Source organism: Erpetoichthys calabaricus, chromosome 10 (genome assembly GCF_900747795.2).
Source record: "Erpetoichthys calabaricus chromosome 10, fErpCal1.3, whole genome shotgun sequence".
NCBI lineage: Eukaryota > Metazoa > Chordata > Cladistia > Polypteriformes > Polypteridae > Erpetoichthys > Erpetoichthys calabaricus.
In genome coordinates, this window is record NC_041403.2 from 8,964,240 (window position 1) to 8,983,430 (window position 19,191).

The window sequence follows — 19,191 nt, forward strand, 5'->3', positions numbered from 1 at the left end:
AGCTTTGACACAGCTGCCTTTTTAGTGATATTTTCAATGTAAACATTAATAACTCATAAATATAACCAATTTAAACTTAAAGACACCTTTCATATAATTCCATATTATTGATTTAAGTATGTTATCAATCTTAGATATTTTAGCTTGATTACCAATTGAGTGTTAAGGACCAATTGAACATATCTGTAACAGTCAATTAAAACGTTTTCAGCACCCCCTAGTGGATATTACATGTATAAGGTTTTAAAATCACATTATTTCTCTTCTCTCTCAATCTTTGAGTTAAGCTAAATAGGTATAAAATTTCAAAAAGGAGTGTGTTGTAAATGTAAGACCAGGATTACCTCTAATTTATAAGATAAACAAATTAATCTAGCAAGGTAAAAGAACCATTATGGTGACCTAAATTAGAGAAAAAAACTAGAAAAGAAAATACAAATATACATTTACTTGATTGCTGACAGCACGATATTTAATTTGAAAAGAAAAAAAAAATCTTTTTATTTACAGAATTCATAAGTGCAAGTATACAAAAACAAGATTCTTGGAGACCTAACATAAATCAAAACATGTAAAAATATTCATCAGTTAAGTTATTGGAGTGATAATGTCCGAACGACAGGAGCTTCTACTGATGCATTTCGGCATCGTCTTGAAAATACTTTTAATACAATTAATGCACATTAAAGCTTTTTGTCATAGTATAAACTTGCAAACAGTAATAGTAATATTTTATGATACAGTTCATTCCTTTTTTAGTTCTTTCCACATATGTTCTAGCTGTCCACTACACTTCCCAATCCAAAGGCAGCAAGTGTAAAAATTCTGTGAACCGAAACTCAAATCACTTAAAAAGAATATGATTGTATTACTTAATATTTGATATCAGATCCAAAAATAGTCAGGTTACATTTTTTGAAATGAAAGAAATAAATAAAGTATGTAAGGATTAAAACTCGGTTTGAAAGTAAACAAATATAAAGGCAACTATCCATTTTGAACAAGAAAAAAATGGATATAAGCTACGCTCAATTTTTGATGATCATAATGCTGTGTCTAATTCCACTCTAAACTATCCAGAATGATTGTATTTATTGCCTTTCAACAGTGAACACCTTGGGAATGCAGAGTGCATATGCAAAAGGCAAAAACAATCTGTGTGTATATGTAAAACAAAACATGGTGAAATAGGTAAAGGTTATAAATGGAAAAATTACAAGCTGAAAACAATAACGCCAAGCGTAACAAAGCTGACCTCATCTGCCTCTACTTAGCTATGCCTTCACCTGATCCTGGTTCAGCAGCAGGTTATGAAACTTTTTATTTTTCTGGTGATTTTTCGTATTTATTCTAACTACAACTGATGCACTGGTAGGTGGCTTGAGTCACTCGGAGGGCTGCAGCTGAAGATCGAGCCCACCTGTAGGTGCTTTATAATGCAATGCTTTAGCTATGAGGCCACACCGCAGACTAAAACATGTCCATGAGCAACAGCTGTGAAAAGAGATTTCCTTGTCTGGACTCTGAGAGTCCAATTATATTTGTAAATGGATCTTCAGGGTTGGTCCTTGCAGAGTTATCCAGCAAATTAGACAAACTTAGATGTGGAAGGCATGTGGGGATGGGAAACACTTGAGGGTGTATGGGGATGGCTGGCAAAACCCCAAAGAGATGCACAAGAAATGACTACCAGTCAAATATTTGGACTAGCCGAAAAAAGTTCACGTTTTTGATAGAAATTGTTGCCTATTTTTATCAAGATACTAATAAATTTATTTAAAAATCTTTTAAAGACAGTGTGTATAATGGTTGTTACTGCTTGAAATAGATGATTTTTTATTTATTATTCATATATGACTGCAAAGGCCCCTTTTCAGCAGTCATTCCTTCACCCACCTAATGGTCAACTCCCTTTGCTAATCCATAATTAGTCATTTTAAATGCTGATTATTGATAGAAATACTGATTATTACGGAAACCTTTCTAATTGCTTTAGCATCACTGAAAACTCTTATTTTGGCCATTTCTGAACTCGGGACTGAACTTTACAAATGCAAGGCCAGAACTGAACTTTAGGAATGCCAGTACCTTGGAACCCAAATGAACAGAATAATGGATTCTAGCGGTGCTAAAGAAATGACAAAAGTTTCTCTAATAACCAATTAGCATTAACACACAACTAATTAAGGCTATGCTAAGGGAGTTTACTATTAGGACATGGAAGGAATGGCTGCTGAAAATGGGACTTTGCAGTCAAAGTCGAAGGAGAGAATTAAAACAAAGCTGAGTGTCATTATGAACAATGCTGCACATCCCCTCTCTGACACCACAGAAGAAGTGTGTCAAGAAACATAACTAGGGCTCCTTTATACCAACAGCAATACGACTGTATAGCGCCTTTTCTTTCTTTTTAATTTTCTTGCATTCTAGTCATTCTGGTGTGGTGTCCACACTGAAGTCTATCTATCTATCTATCTATCTATCTATCTATCTATCTATCTATCTATCTATCTATCTATCTATCTATCTATCTATCTATCTATCTATCTATCTATCGCCTTTCACATCTATCTATCTATTATATAGTGCCTTTCACATCTATCTATCTATCTATTATATACAGTAATCCCTCGCTACTTCGCGGTTCACTTTTCGCGGATTCACAACTTCGCGGATTTTATATGTAAGCATATCTAAATATATAACACAGATTTTTCGCTGCTTCGCGGGTTTCTGTGGACAATGGGTCTTTTTACTTCTGGTACTTGCTTCCTCAGTTGGTTTGCCCAGTTGATTTCATACAAGAGATGCTATTGGCGGATGGCTGAGAAGCTACCCAATCAGAGCACGCAGTTAAGTTCCTGTGTGCTGCTGATTGGCTCAGCGACGGAGTGCTGCATTAACCAGGAAGTCTCATCTCACTCATTCAGCATTAACGTGCTCTTGCTACTGCATTCAGGGGATTATCACCTTCATCGTCATCATTTTTACTGCGCAGCATATTCATCACCATCATCACGTCATATATAGCTACGTGTACTTCGCTATACAGTAAGTGTAAACTTATCTACCGATTTCATATTGCTTAGCAGTTGTCCCTCTTATTAATAGAGTAATGGGTTGGTTGTAAACAATACAGGGAGGGTTTAAAAACGTCCAAATACACGTTAAATAATTAAATACATATGGTGTCCCTACTTCGCGGAAATTCAGTTATCGTGGTCAGCCTTTGAACCTATCTCCCGCGATAAGTTAGGGATTACTGTAGTGCCATTCTATCTATCTATCTATCTATCTATCTATCTATCTATCTATCTATCTATCTATCTATCTATCTATCTATCTATCTATCTATCTATCTATCTATCTATCTAAATGTGAATAATAAATTAAAAATCTGTCATTTCAAAGCAGTAACAGCCATTATGCAACACTAGTAATGTCTTGATTGTATTTTTCAACTCAATTTAATGGTATCCTGATTAAAACAGAATTTCTATAAAAAACATTCAAATTTCTGGCTGTGCACAAACGTTCGACTAGTAGTGTATGTATTATAATAAAAAAATCTTGGGTCGAGACGTGATCTTCTCGTAAAGACACTTTGACGTCCCACGAGACAAGTCAGTGAGACAAAAGGACAGCTGCTGTACAGGCTTTTAAATGATCGACGCGCAGCGTGACAGGCAGAACACGCAGCTCGGCAGCAGCAAGCCAGCAGCTGATCCGACCGCATCTCCTTAGCATGCGTTCAGCCCCACCACGCGAGCGGCAGAGACGTGAAGTGGCTGGCGTATAGCATGGCCCGTGGGGGTTGGGGTGAAGTACAGTAGTACAGAATAAAGATCCAGACAGCAAAGATGTGGATTTCATCATGTAGGCACGAGAGTATTTGCATCTATTTCAAGCCAAACAAACAATATTTGCAATACAATACAATACAATACAATTTATTTTTGTATAGCCCAAAATCACACTAGAAGTGCCGCAATGGGCTTTAACAGGCCCTGCCTCTTGACAGCCCCCCAGCCTTGACTCTCTAAGAAGACAAGGAAAAACTCCCAAAAAAACCTTGTAGGGAAAAATAGAAGAAACCTTGGGAAAGGCAGTTCAAAGAGAGACCCCTTTCCAGGTAGGTTGGGTGTGCAGTGGGTGTCAAAAGAAGGGGGTCTTTTGCACTCTTTATTGTTATCCTTTCATCAGTGTCTTGTAAAACTTAATCATAAGGTTCCATATTTGGTAGTGACTCCTGGGGAAAGTAGTGGAGCAACACCTCAAGAACAGAACACTGAGGCCAAGGAGTGTTGTATTCAAGAAGCTCTGTAATTATCACTGATTGTAGTTATGACCGCCTGGTGTGTCCTGGAAGTTCTGATGCTAGAAGAAGAAATAGCAGAATTTCTAGGTGTTTTGCAGATTTGACGATGGGCTTGGCTAAAACTGAATTGGAGGCTTTTTAAGTGTTATTTCAGTTCATCTTCAGTTTCTATTGAATTGTTCAGAGAGCACACTGGGTCATTAACTTAGCAAATAAATAATAAAACAAAGATGAATCAGTATGTGATAAATTATAATGTATTGCCCTAAACGTATACTATGGCATGTGAAAGTGTTTCTCATACAGAACAGTACTCGGCCTAACACTAGGAGGAAAGATGTCAGGAAGTGAGGCAGTCAGAACTTGGTGAGTGAGGTAAATGTGCAGTGCTTTGGGGAAAGCAGATGCAGCACCCACCAGATATTTAGGGACCTTGTAAGGAAGAGGGAGTAGTAGCCTGCTTCTATAACATGCCTTCTGTAATATGTATACAGTTATAGAGGAGTGACCTTGCAAGAATTTATCTATTAGTTAACCAAACAAGGTGGACGGACTAAATGGTCTCTCACTTGTCAGGATCTTTATGCTCTTGGTAGAAAGCTTTGCTGTTGTGTTCTTGTATTACTGCTGCTTTCTAAGGCTTACTAGACACCTTCTCCAAATGTGTTGGTAGACATTCTGAGTTTTGTGTAGCAGGAGCAAATGGGACAGGCCTCGCCTCTAATTTAAGCCCTGTTTATATAAAGTTTGCATTTTGCTTTCCTTTTACGATCACGTACAATACCTGAACATTCTGACTGGCACATACAGTGCATCCGGAAAGTATTCACAGCGCATCACTTTTTCCACATTTTGTTATGTTACAGCCTTATTCCAAAATGGATTAAATTCATTTTTTTCCTCAGAATTCTACACACAACACCCCATAATGACAACATGAAAAACGTGTACTTGAGGTTTTTGCAAATTTATTAAAAATAAAAAAACTGAGAAAGCACATGTACATAAGTATTCACAGCCTTTGCCATGAAGCTCAAAATTGAGCTCAGGTGCATCCTGTTTCCCCTGATCATCCTTGAGATGTTTCTGCAGCTTAATTGGAGTCCACCTGTGATAAATTCAGTTGACTGGACATGATTTGGAAAGGCACACACCTGTCTATATAAGGTCCCAGAGTTGACAGTTCATGTCAGAGCACAAACCAAGCATGAAGTCAAAGGAATTGTCTGTAGACCTCCAAGACAGGATTGTCTCGAGGCACAAATCTGGGGAAGGTTACAAAAAAATTTCTGCTGCTTTGAAGGTCCCAATGAGCTCAGTGGCCTCCATCATCCGTAAGTGGAAGAAGTTCGAAACCACCAGGACTCTTCCTAGAGCTGGCCGGCCATCTAAACTGAGCGATCGGTGCCTTAGTCAGGAAGGTGACCAAGAACCCGATGGTCACTCTGTCAAGAGCTCCAGAGGTCCTCTGTGGAGAGAAGAGAACCATCCAGAAGTACAACCACCTCTGCAGCAATCCACCAATCAGGCCTGTATAGTAGAGTGGCCAGACGGAAGCCACTCCTTAGTAAAAGGCACATGGCAGCCCGCCTGGAGTTTGCCAAAAGGCACCTGAAGGACTCTCAGACCATGAGAAAGAAAATTATCTGGTCTGATGAGACAAAGATTGAACTCTTTGGTGTGAATGCCAGGCGTCACGTTTGGAGGAAACCAGGCACAGCTCATCACCAGGCCAATACCATCCCTACAGTGAAGCATGGTGGTGGCAGCATCATGCTGTGGGGATGTTGTTTAGCGGCAGGGACTGGGAGACTAGTCAGGATGAAGGGAAAGATGACTGCAGCAATGTACAGAGACATCCTGGATGAAAACCTGCTCCAGAGCGCTCTTCACCTCAGACTGGGGCGACGGTTCATCTTTCAGCAGGACAACGACCCTAAGCACACAGCCAAGATATCAAAGGAGTGGCTTCAGGACAACTCTGTGAATGTCCTTGAGTGGCCCAGCCAGAGCCCAGACTTGAATCCGATTGAACATGTCTGGAGAGATCTTAAAATGGCTGTGCACCGACGCTTCCCATCCAACCTGATGGAGCTTGAGAGGTGCTGCAAAGAGGAATGGGAGAAACTGGCCAAGGATAGGTGTGCCAAGCTTGTGGCATCATATTCAACAAGACTTGAGGCTGGAATTGCTGCCAAAGGGGCATCGACAAAGTATTGAGCAAAGGCTGTGAATACTTATGGACATGTACCTTCTATAGACAGGTGTGTGCCTTTCCAAATCATGTCCAGTCACCTGAATTTACCACAGGTGGACTCCAATTAAGCTGCAGAAACATCTCAAGGATGATCAGGGGAAACAGGATGCACCTGAGCTCAATTTTGAGCTTCATGGCAAAGGCTGTGAATACTTATGTACATGTGCTTTCTCAGTTTTTTTATTTTTAATAAATTTGCAAAAACCTCAAGTAAAATTTTTTCATGTTGTCATTATGGGGTGTTGTGTGTAGAATTCTGAGGAAAAAAATGAATTTAATCCATTTTGGAATAAGGCTGTAACATAACAAAATGTGGAAAAAGTGATGCGCTGTGAATACTTTCCGGATGCACTGTAGTGGAGTATTATGGAGCACAGACAAAAACATTTCTAAACCAGAAACTATCCACTAACCACAACCCTTTCTGTTTTTTTTTTGTTTTTGTTTTAAGAAATAGTAAAATGCAGATCATCTTCCTCATCAAGTTCTGCCTCCTGCTCTGCCCGCTGTCTTTCACTGGCCTGGATATAGTTGTCTTCAATGAATCCATCATCATCATCTTCAAGCTCACTGGCACTGTGGGTGGACGCATGCGTCTGGCTTCCTGTACGGTATTGATCCGGGATTCTCACCGCCATGTTTTCGGGCTCATAATTGCTGTAGGCATCAGGCTCATTCAGCAGGCTGTGTCGGTAGCTGGAGAGATAGCGGTGAAAGAGCTTGCATTTCACTGCCACGGCTATAAAGACAGACAAGCCGATAGCGACGCCCAACACTATCACAATGTACTGCCAGCTGTACCCTCTGCTGGTCTTGTCATCTTGTTCAGCCATCTTTGCTAAATTTAAAAAAAGGAAGAAAAAATTACACTCTCATAATAGACTTTAAGTAAAAAAATGAAGTAGATTGTCATTAAGGTGTTACTTTGAGCCACTACTCAAACTTACTGCCAAACTCTTCTGGCAGGCCACTGCACAATTTTGTTCCAGTCGCTTTCCTAACTAATCACCAATTAATAAAAATGGAAGACACTTAAAATTAAAGCAAAATATGCAGATTCTAAGATTCAGAAATCTTAATTGTTTCCTACAGCCAAGCATTCAATTTAATACAAAGTGAGATAACAGATAACTCCATTTCCACAAGTGTCACTCTGTGGTATAGCAGGTCCACAGCTCTCTCTTAGTAAAGGAAGTTTTAAATAAATAATCACCGCGCTCGCGGCTTAGCAAGGGGGAGTGGTAGTTGTGGCTAAAGGGGGTCTCAGGACAATCTGCAGTGTGGGCGTATCTCACCTAAGTGCACAGGTGAGAGACTGCCCACATCCGTCATTGTTCCTGGGGATGCTAATGTGCTGCAGCTTCTATGCCCTCTCGGCATAGAGTCATGGCCGAAATTATCAGCACCCTTGGAATTTTCCTTGAAAATGCACCATTTCTCCCAGAAAATTGTTGCAGTTACAAATGTTTTGGTATACACACATTTATTTCCTTTATGTGCATTGGAACAACACAAAGAAACAGAGAAAAAAAGCCAAATCTGACATCATGTCACACAGAACTCAAAAACTGGGCTGGACAAAATTATTGGCACCCTCTACTTAATATTTGGTTGCACGCCCTTTGGAAAAAATAACTGAAATCAAGCGCTTCCTATAACCATCAACAAGCTTGTTACACCTCTCAACTGGAATTTCTGACCACTCTTCTTTTGCAAACTGCTCAAGGTCTCTCAGATTTGAAGGGCGCCTTCTCCCAACAGCAATTTTGAGATCTCTCCATAAGTGTTCAGTCGGATTTAGATTCGGATTCATTGCTAGCCACTTCAGAACTCTCCAGCGCTTTGTCTTCAACCATTTCTGAGTGCTTTTAGAGGTATGTTTGGGGTCATTGTCCTGCTGGAACACCCATGACCTCTGACGCAGACCTAGCTTTCTGACACTGGGCCCTACATTGTGCCCCAATATCTTTTGGTAGTCTTCAGATTTCATGATGCCTTGCACCTAGTCAAGGCATCCAGTGCCAGAGGCAGCAAAACATCCCCAAAACATCTTAGAACCTCCACCATGTTTGACTGTAAGTACTGTGTTCTTTTCTTTGTAGGCCTTATTCCGTTTTCTGTAAACAGTAGAATGATGAGCTTTACCAAAAAGCTCTACCTTGGTCTCATCTGTCCACAAGACGTTTGCCCAGAAGGATTTTGGCTTCATCAAGTATATTTTGGCAAACTCCAGTCTGGCTTTTTTATGTTTCTGTGTCAGCAGTGGGGTCCTCCTGGCTCTCCTGCCATTGTGTTTCATTTTGTTCAGATGTTGACGGATAGTTCGAGCTGACACTGTTGCACCCAGAGTCTGCAGAACAGCATGAATATGTTTTGAAGTTGATTGGGGTTGTTTATCCACCATTCGGACTATCCTTCATTGCAGTCTTTTATCAATTTTTCTCTTCCGTCCACATCCAGGGAGATTAGCTACAGTGCCCTGTGTTGTGAACTTCTTGATTATGTTGTGCACAGTGGACAAAGGAACATGAAGATCTCTGGAGATGGACTTGTAGCCTTGAGATTGTTGATATTTTTCCACAATTTTTGTTCTCAAGTCCTCAGACAATTCTCTGCTCTTCTTTCTGTTCTCCATGCTTAGTGTGGCACACTCAGACACACAACAGAAAGCTTGAGTCAACTTTTCTCCATTTTAACTGGCTTCAGGTGTGATTTACCCACAATTTTGAAAGGGTGCCAATAATTTTGTCCGACCCATTTTTGGAGTTCTGTGTGACATGATGTCAGATTTGGCTTTTTTTCTCTGTTTTTTTGTGTTGTTCCAATGCACATAAAGGAAATAAACGTGTATATACCAAAACATTTGTAATTGCAATAATTTTCTGGGAGAAATGGTGCATTTTCTGGGAAAATTCCAGGGGTGCCGATAATTTCGGCCATGACTGTAGATAGAAGCGCGAGTCGGCTAGAATGGAAAAAAGATGAAAGGAAAGAAAGACGGAGGTTGCTGGAGAGCGAGGAGCAGGAGAGAAGAGAGAGAGAGAGAGACAGAGAGAGCAGGTGTGGGTGAGCAAGCGAGTGACTGAATTCTCGCAGGCAGCTGAACGGAAGCCTGGGTGTTAGGCCGACACCTGGGAGTCGTAGTAGTGGTCGCTCCCGCTGAGTGATCGAGTAGCGGGAGTGACCAGTGAAGGGCGACTGGCCGCGTAAGGCCAGGATGGCAGCGGGAGTCGGGAGGCTTGGTGGAGAAGTCCTTGATGTGAGCGTCCTGGTTGTCAAGGACTCCAAGTCTCGGGCCTGGGATGAGTGCGCGACCGAAGCCAGGATCGGGAGGCCTCCAGACCTGTGTGAGAGCAAGAAGGACAGCTGCAGAGAGTGCGTCTCACCTGCTGCAGGGCCCAGATGGGTGAAGCAGGTGAGACGCTAGGGTAAAGAAGCACCGGGCTCTGTATGATATTTTAAAGGACTGCTTCCATCATTGTTTTAACCGCGATTTTTAAAGGATTGTTTTTCTATGGTTTTTAACCTCATCATCTTTTAATGGATTATTTATTGGTTTGACTGCACTATTTATTTGAACACTTTTAATTTTGCTGATTTTAATAAAAGCACTTTTGCACTTTTATACATCATCCCCTTGCTATTGTTGCCTAACTGTCTAGCTCATCTCGGTAACATTATCGACGGTGTAGGGTTCGAGGGCTCCCGGACAGCCAATGGGAGCATGGAGCAGAACCCGCATTGTCACACAGTCATACAATATATGTTTCAATAGATTACATAAAAACAAAAAAGTGAAGATATTGCCATCCACGGAAGCCGAGAGAGGACGTGCAATATCGTTATTTTTTTACATTTTTTTTTAATTTTATTGATTTTATTGTAATCACACAACTTTCCAAACAAATTGATCAATTTTTACAAAAATAGGATTGAAAACAAATCATCCCCCACCCCTGAGAAAGAGAGCATGGCCAGCAGAGTAAAACTTAAAGCTAGTAAAAATAAGTACATAGATGAATTAATAAGTGAATAACGATAAATGGAGAAGAAAAACAAATGGGGAGATAATCTGCTTTCTCAGTGCTTTAAGAGCTTATTCTAAAATGTTACTGATCAGATCCTGCCAGGTTTTGAAAAAGTTCTGTATAGAACCTCTAAGTGAGAATTTGATTTTTTCCAGTTTCAAATAATATAAAACATCAGTCACCCACTGACTTAGATGTCAGTTAGGATTCTTCCAGTTGAGTAAGATAAGTCTACGTGCCAATAGTGTAGTGAAGGTGATCACAGTTTGTTTGTCCTTCTTCACTTTAAGCCCCTCTGTGAGCCCACCAAACACAGCTGTTAATGGGATAGGAGGGATTGTGACCCCCAAGGCTGTCTGAGAGGCACTTGGTCCAAAATGATGTTAATTTGGCGTAGGCCCAAAACATGTGACCCAGTGAGGCTGGAGCTCGATTGCAATGTTTGTAGGTTAGATCTCGCCCTGGAAACATTTTGGACAGTTTTAAGTGAGACAGATGTGCTCGATATATAATTTTGAGTTGAATAATTGTATGCTTTGCACATATGGAACTCGAGTGAATTCTCTGCATTGCTACCTTCCACTTCTTTTCTTATATGTTTTCATGAGAGATCCTTTTCTCACTGTCATCTTGGATCTTTGAAAGGGAGAGACTGTAAAATGGGTTTATATATTTTATCGTTATTTTTTAAAATTGTTTCCTCGAGATAATGAACTAATTTTATCGAGATCTCGAGAAAACGAGCTTTGCTTTCTCGAGATAACAGAATAATTTTATCGAGATCTCGATAAAGCAAAAGATCTTGTTTTCTCAAAATTGTGAAATAATTGTATCTAACGTTTAATGTTTAGCTTATTGAAGCCACGTCCTGTTTGAAATGGCAGAAGGGCAGAACTGTATTGATCAGCACGTCACATTTTTGTTCAATCAAGGGCTGGCGCAGGCTGAAATATGTTTATGCCTTAGTTTAGAAAATAATAACGTTAGTGTCCATCATTTAAGAAGACGGTTAGCAAAGCTTCAACTGTATAGGTGTCGCAATATAAGCAAGCCTGATGCCAGAAGCAAAGGTTAAGTTTCATTTTCTCAAGATCACGATAAAATTATTCCGTTATCTCAAGAAAACAAATTTTCGTTTTCTCGACATCTCGATAAAATGATTACGTTATCTCGAGAAAACAAACTTTGTTATCTCGAGATCTCGATAAAATTAGTCTGTTATCTCGAGGAGACAATTTAAAAAAAATAATGATATTGCACGTCCTCTCTCGGCTTCAGTAGATAGATAGATAGATAGATAGATAGATAGATAGATAGATACTTTATTAATCCCAATGGGAAATTCACATTCTTCAGCAGCAGCATACTGATACAATAAATAATATTAAATTAAAAAATGATAACAATGCAGGTGAAAAACAGACAATAACTATGTATAATGTTGAATGTTAACGTTTACCCCTCTGGGTGGAATTAAAGAGTCGCATAGTTTGGGGGAGAAACGATCTCCTCAATCTATGCCCCATGACATCTTGATGGTGCTCTCAGAAACAGGATTCAACACTTTTTGAAATTTCTGGTGTGGATGAATGAGAACACTAAGGAGCCATACAACCAAAAATGTTTCGTTAGATAGATTTAGATAGCACTTTATGTGTCCCTGATATTTTACAGAAGGTCCATACCTACAGTGCCCTCCATAATGTCACAGACAAAGAAACATTTTTCCTTGATTTCCCCCTCTGCTCTACAGTTTAAAATTACAAATTGAACAATTCAGACGTAATTAAAATTCACATTGCAGACTTTCATTTAAGGTGATTTGCATACATTTCAGGTCACACCATGCACAACAATAAATATTAATACACTATATTGCCAAAAGTATCGGGATGCCTGCCTTTACACACACATGAACTTTAATGACATCCAATTCTTAATACATAGGCTTTAATATGGAGTTGGCCCACCCTTTGCAGCCATAACAGCTTCAACTCTTCTGGAAAGGCTTTCCACAAGGTGTAGAAGTGTGTTGATGAGAATTTGTGACCAGGAGAGCATTTGTGAGGTCAGGCACTGATTTTGGATGAGAAGGCCTGCCTCGCTCACAGTCTCCTCTCTAATTCATCCCAAAGTTGAGGTCATGGCTCTCTCTTTGCAAGCCAGTCAAGTTCCTCCACACCAAACTCGCTCATCCATTTCTTCATAGACCTTGCTTTGTGCACTGGTGTGCAGTCATGTTGGAAAAGGAAGGGGCCATCCCACAAAGTTGGGAGCATGAAATTGTCTAAAATGGCATCCATCCATCCATCCATCCATCCATTTTCCAACCCGCTGAATCCGAACACTGCGGTGGGTTGGCACCCTGCTCGGGATTGGTTCCTGCCTTGTGCCCTGTGTTGGCTGGGATTGGCTCCAGCAGACCCCCGTGACCCTGTGTTCGGATTCAGCGGGTTGGGAAATGGATGGATGGATGGATGAATCCGAACACAGGGTCACGGGGGTCTGCTGGAGCCAATCCCAGCCAACACAGGGCACAAGGCAGGAACCAATCCCGGGCAGGGTGCCAACCCACCGCAGGACACACACAAACACACCCAAACACCAAGCACACACTAGGGACAATTTAGAATCGCCAATCCACCTAACCTGCATGTCTTTGGACTGTGGGAGGAAACCGGAGCACCCGGAGGAAACCCACGCAGACACGGGGAGAACACTAAAATGGCATTGTATGCTAAAACATAAAGAGGTCCTTTCACTGGAACTAAGGGGCCAAGCCCAGCCCCTGTAAAACAATCCCACACCATAATCCCCCCCTCCATCAAACTTTACACTTGGCACAACGCAATCAGGCAAGTACCACCAAACCCAGACTCGTCCATCGGATTGCGCGATTCGTCACTCCCGAGGACACGTCTCCACTGCTATAGAGTCCAGTGACGGTGGGCTTTACACCACTGCATCCGATGCTTTGCATTGCACTTGGTGATGTCAGGCTTAGCTGCAGCTGCTCGGCCACAGAAACCCATCCCATGAAGCTGTTGTTCCCAGTTGCTTCCACTTTGTTATAATACCACTAACAGTTGACCGTGGAATATTTAGTAGCAAGGAAATTTCACGAATTGACTTATTGCACAGGTGGCATCCTATAACGGTACCATGCTTGAATTCACTGAGCTCCATCGATTGAACATCTCTGGAGAGATCTTAAAATGGCTGTGCACCGACGCTTCCCATCCAGCCTGATGGAGCTTGAGAGGTGCTGCAAAGAGGAATGGGCCAAACTGGCCAAGGATAGGTGTGCCAAGCTTGTGGCATCATATTCAACAAGACTTGAGGCTGTAATTGCTGCCAAAGGTGCATCGACAAAGTATTGAGCAAAGGCTGTGAATACTTATGTACATGTGCTTTCTCAATTTTTTTATTTTTAATAAATTTGCAAAAACCTGAAGTAAACTTTTTTCACGTTGTCATTATGGGGTGTCGTGTGTAGAATTCTGAGGAAAAAAATGAATTTAATCCATTTCAGAATACGGTTGTAACATAACAAAATGTGGAAAAAGTGATGCGCTGTGAATACTTTCCAGATGCACTGTAGCTTGCCGTTACATGTTGATAGTAAACAACAATGGCAACGCCCTATACCAAAACTTGAACACACACGCCACCCATATTTTTGGTGGTACTGCAACTCGTGCACACGTCGCATTCATTTCTAACGACATACTCAGAAGACTGATCGCTGAGAATGCATGGCAGCCATGATGTGTGTATTTAAGTGTTCTGAGTGTGAAGTATAAACTGGACCAAAGTGTGTTCAGGAAGCAAAACCTTCATTCCACATTCAGCCATCACATCAGACTGTGACGTCTGACAAGTTGTGGACTTCAGCCTGGTGTAATAAATTGGAGAATGGAGGAATGGAGAGCTAAATAGCTTAGGTGTACAGAGCAGTGAGTTGGCTTATTTCAAAGAACTCTGAGCCTTCATGTGTTCTTTTCTGCAAATGCTGTTAACAGGTTGTTTTGTTTTTCACTTTCACTCGTAAGTTTTTCTTATTGGAATTTGTGTTACGATGATTTTGTCAACATTTTAACTGATTATGCATTTTCTGTATTCAGGTGTTATATAAGAATCTGCTTTACTACTACCATATAACATCTGTTAATCTGTACAAATGCTCTGAGGTTGTACCTAGTGAAGAGTAATATAAAAGAATGAACTGAACTGAACATGTTTATGTCTTTATCTCCTTCTTGGGCATCACATGTCCAAAAAGATGGTAGTACAGTTGAAAGGGATGCTTCTGGAATTCTATATGAAGAAGAAAAAAAAACTCTGGCATTGATGCTTGGTTCCATTAGCTCAATCACACCGAGCCAACACCAGTAACTTTAGTGTTTTGGCCTAGGAAGAATATATTGTATTTTTGCAGATAGGGAAGTTCATAAATACACCATCTGGCCACTGGGATCTATACTATATGTGGTTACTTCAACAGTGAGTCCTGGTGGGAGAAGGACTGCTATTAAAATATCCTTCTCCAATGGAGTGACAGCAAGAGCTGTCATACTGATCTTATGAAGATAAGAGATTTGATGTACGACCATTCAGTCCATCAAGCCTGTTTCTTTAGTTAATGGCTAAGCTGTCTCGATATCTCAGCCTGATCCTTCTGAAAGGTTGACGAGATTTCTACTTCAACTCCATGTCTCGGCAGTTTCTTCCAGAGTCTCACAACTCTTTGTGTAAAGAAGTGCTCCCAGGCTTCAGTTCTAAATGCACCTCCCTTCAATTTCAATTGATGTCCTCAATTACCCGATTCACCCTTAAGCTGGAAGAATTAGCAGATGGGCAGAGACCTTAACACATTAACAAGTTTTAGGCGCCTGCTATTTTTAGATGTCTTCCAGGGTTCTAGGTAAAATTACGCCGAATACCACAAGACAGACATTTGTAGTGGATCTGGAAGAGAATGGTGAACAGCTACCAAGACTAGGTGGGCTCAAATAAGAGAAGATGAAAGGACTTGAAGGTGACAGGGAATATTTGATTGACCATAAAACGAAGTGAGATACATATGAGCATGGGAATGGTGCTACAGTGGTGTGAAAAACTATTTGCCCCCTTCCTGATTTCTTATTCTTTTGCATGTTTGTCACACAAAATGTTTCTGATCATCAAACACATTTAACCATTAGTCAAATATAACACAAGTAAACACAAAATGCAGTTTTTAAATGGTGGTTTTTATTATTTAGGGAGAAAAAAAAATCCAAACCTACATGGCCCTGTGTGAAAAAGTAATTGCCCCCTGAACCTAATAACTGGTTGGGCCACCCTTAGCAGCAATAACTGCAATCAAGCGTTTGCGATAACTTGCAATGAGTCTTTTACAGCGCTCTGGAGGAATTTTGGCCCACTCATCTTTGCAAAATTGTTGTAATTCAGCTTCATTTGAGGGTTTTCTAGCATGAACCGCCTTTTTAAGGTCATGCCATAGCATCTCAATTGGATTCAGGTCAGGACTTTGACTAGGCCACTCCAAAGTCTTCATTTTGTTTTTCTTCAGCCATTCAGAGGTGGATTTGCTGGTGTGTTTTGGGTCATTGTCCTGTTGCAGCACCCAAGATTGCTTCAGCTTGAGTTGACGAACAGATGGCCGGACATTCTCCTTCAGGATTTTTTGGTAGACAGTAGAATTCATGGTTCCATCTATCACAGCAAGCCTTCCAGGTCCTGAAGCAGCAAAACAACCCCAGACCATCACACTACCACCACCATATTTTACTGTTGGTATGATGTTCTTTTTCTGAAATGCTGTGTTCCTTTTACGCCAGATGTAACGGGACATTTGCCTTCCAAAAAGTTAAACTTTTGACTCATCAGTCCACAAGGTATTTTCCCAAAAGTCTTGGCAATCATTGAGATGTTTCTTAGCAAAATTGAGACGAGCCCTAATGTTCTTTTTGCTTAACAGTGGTTTGCGTCTTGGAAATCTGCCATGCAGGCCGTTTTTGCCAAGTCTCTTTCTTATGGTGGAGTCGTGAACACTGACCTTAATTGAGGCAAGTGAGGCCTGCAGTTCTTTAGACGTTGTCCTGGGGTCTTTTGTGACCTCTCGGATGAGTCGTCTCTGCACTCTTGGGGTAATTTTGGTCGGCCGGCCACTCCTGGGAAGGTTCACCACTGTCCCATGTTTTTGCCATTTGTGGATAATGGCTCTCACTGTGGTTCGCTGGAGTCCCAAAGCTTTAGAAATGGCTTTATAACCTTTACCAGACTGATAGATCTCAATTACTTCTGTTCTCATTTGTTCCTGAATTTCTTTGGATCTTGGCATGATGTCTAGCTTTTGAGGTGCTTTTGGTCTACTTCTCTGTGTCAGGCAGCTCCTATTTAAGTGATTTCTTGATTGAAACAGGTGTGGCAGTAATCAGGCCTGGGGGTAGCTACGGAAATTGAACTCAGGTGTGATACACCACAGTTAGGTTATTTTTTAACAAGGGGGCAATTACTTTTTCACACAGGGCCATGTAGGTTTGGATTTTTTTTCTCCCTGAATAATAAAAACCATCATTTAAAAACTGCATTTTGTGTTTACTTGTGTTATATTTGACTAATGGTTAAATGTGTTTGATGATCAGAAACATTTTGTGCGATAAACATGCAAAAGAATAAGAAATCAGGAAGGGGGCAAATAGTTTTTCACACCACTGTATATAAATAGAATGTATTATTATTATTATTATTATCTCTCTATTATAAAAAAAAAATCTTGGGGAGGGAGACGAGAGGTGATCTTCTCGGAAGACAATTTAAAGTCCCCCAAACAGACACTTTAACTTGCTTCCATCTCTTAAAACAGCGACAAGCAAAACACGCAGCTCGCCAGCAGAAGAAAGCCAGCAGATGATCCAACCGCTTCTCCTTGTGTGCGTTCAGCCACCCTAAATCCCCCCACTTCTCACAACACAAGCAGCAGAGACACAAAGTGGCAAAAGGACAGCTGCTGTACAGGCTTTGAAATGATCGACAGCAGCAGCAGAAAGACAGTAGATGATCTGACGGCGTCTCCTTAGCATGCGTTCAGCCACCCCCCATCACAACGAGAGCAGTGTTATACGTCCTGCGAGAAAGAGATGTAACCGTGCCTGGGGCCGGAAATAAAGGACAAGTATTTTTTTTTTTACAACGTCACGCGAGACAAGGCAGTGAGACATCATTTAAAACAAGTCCACGGACATCTAACCTAGCAGTTGTTGGATTGCTTTTGGCAGACACGCTTTATGTGCTCCCAGCTCTTAAAACACGACAAGCAAAACATACAGCTCGCCAGCAGCAGAAAGCCAGCAGATGATCCAACCACTTCTCCTTAGCATGCATTCAGCTGCACCCCCTTCACAACGCAAGCAGCATTATACGTCCTGCAAGAAAGAGATGTAACCGCGCCCGGGGCCGGAAATAAAGGACGAGTATTGTTTTTACAAAATTTTAAAGTAAAAGTGAAAATAATGCATATGTAACAATTCCCATGAAAATAACAATCTCTTTAAATTGTATATCCGGTAAACCAAAACCGGGGGTGGCCGAGCGAAGAGAGCAGGGGCAGAGCCCCCTAGTTATTAAAAAAATCCTGTGACGAGACGAGACTTTTTTGAAGAGATTTTTTCAAGTCCCGCGAGATTTTGACCATGAGATTTTTTTAAGTCACACCCTCCTCTCAACCATATTCAACCACACACATGGTACTCTCGCCTGTCATTTGTGTGAATGCTTTTGTCAGACACAGTTCCTGCTCTCTCAGCTCTTATAAATTTGAACGTTTTCCTCACTTTAAGTTCTCAATTAAAGCAGACTTATTATATCCAAATCTTATTGAAGAATTTCATAACGAAGGGTTATCAACAGAAGAAATGAGTACACGGGCAATCCTAGCACAGAGAAACAATAAAGTCAAACAAATTAACACCAAAAATGTCGATCGGTTACACAGCAAATTGGTTAAATGCGTATCAATAGACTCTGCTGAAACAGTTGGTGGTGACCGTGCGGAAGATGAAAATATCAGCTTACAATATCCCATAGAATATCTACGACCGTTAACACCGCCCGGTCTTCCACCCTATGTATTACTGTAGAAAGAAGGATGTACCCAAGAAAGGTAATGTAGTACATCTTCTGCGGATAACATTAGACAGCAAAGGAGATCTTCATATGCCGTTTGTATTAAAACATTTACAGTTTCCCTTTAGAATAGCTTTTACAAATACAAATCTCAGAGCAAACCATTCAAAAAAGTTGTTATATTTAATAGAGAGAAAGAAATGAAATTCAATCACGGGCAATTATATGTTGCGTTGTCACGATGAAATTCCAAACACAGAATCAAAATTCAATGCGATATTGACGAAAATTTAATTCAAAAAATTGTTTTTACTGAAGTTTTACAGTAAAAGTGTAAGTTTAAAAAGTATTTGCGTGTTAATTTCAAAGCCAAACAGAACTAAATCGTATTACTCAACGAATAACTCTAAGGCAATATGAAACATAATTTACTTTCAAATTATTATGTTGTATTATTT

General features: G+C 40.6%; 1 protein-coding gene and 1 long non-coding RNA gene across 2 annotated transcripts in view; both read right to left on the bottom strand.

Annotated features, from left to right (window-relative positions):
- Positions 1-1,582: 1,582 nt before the first annotated feature.
- LOC114658801 (uncharacterized) lies at positions 1,583-6,603 on the bottom strand. The gene is made up of 2 exons (XR_003717462.2): positions 1,663-6,603; positions 1,583-1,631 (listed from the first exon to the last, which is right to left on the bottom strand). It is a non-coding gene; the product is annotated as an uncharacterized LOC114658801 (long non-coding RNA).
- A 191-nt stretch (positions 6,604-6,794) lies between these two features.
- The window catches only part of c10h1orf210 (chromosome 10 C1orf210 homolog), a 62,909-nt gene continuing 50,512 nt past the window's right edge, over positions 6,795-19,191 (bottom strand). The window contains exon 5 of the mRNA XM_051932971.1: positions 6,795-7,413. Within this exon, the coding sequence (XP_051788931.1) occupies positions 7,022-7,413 (392 nt within the window). The 3' untranslated portion in view covers positions 6,795-7,021. The remainder of the gene's footprint in view (positions 7,414-19,191) is intronic.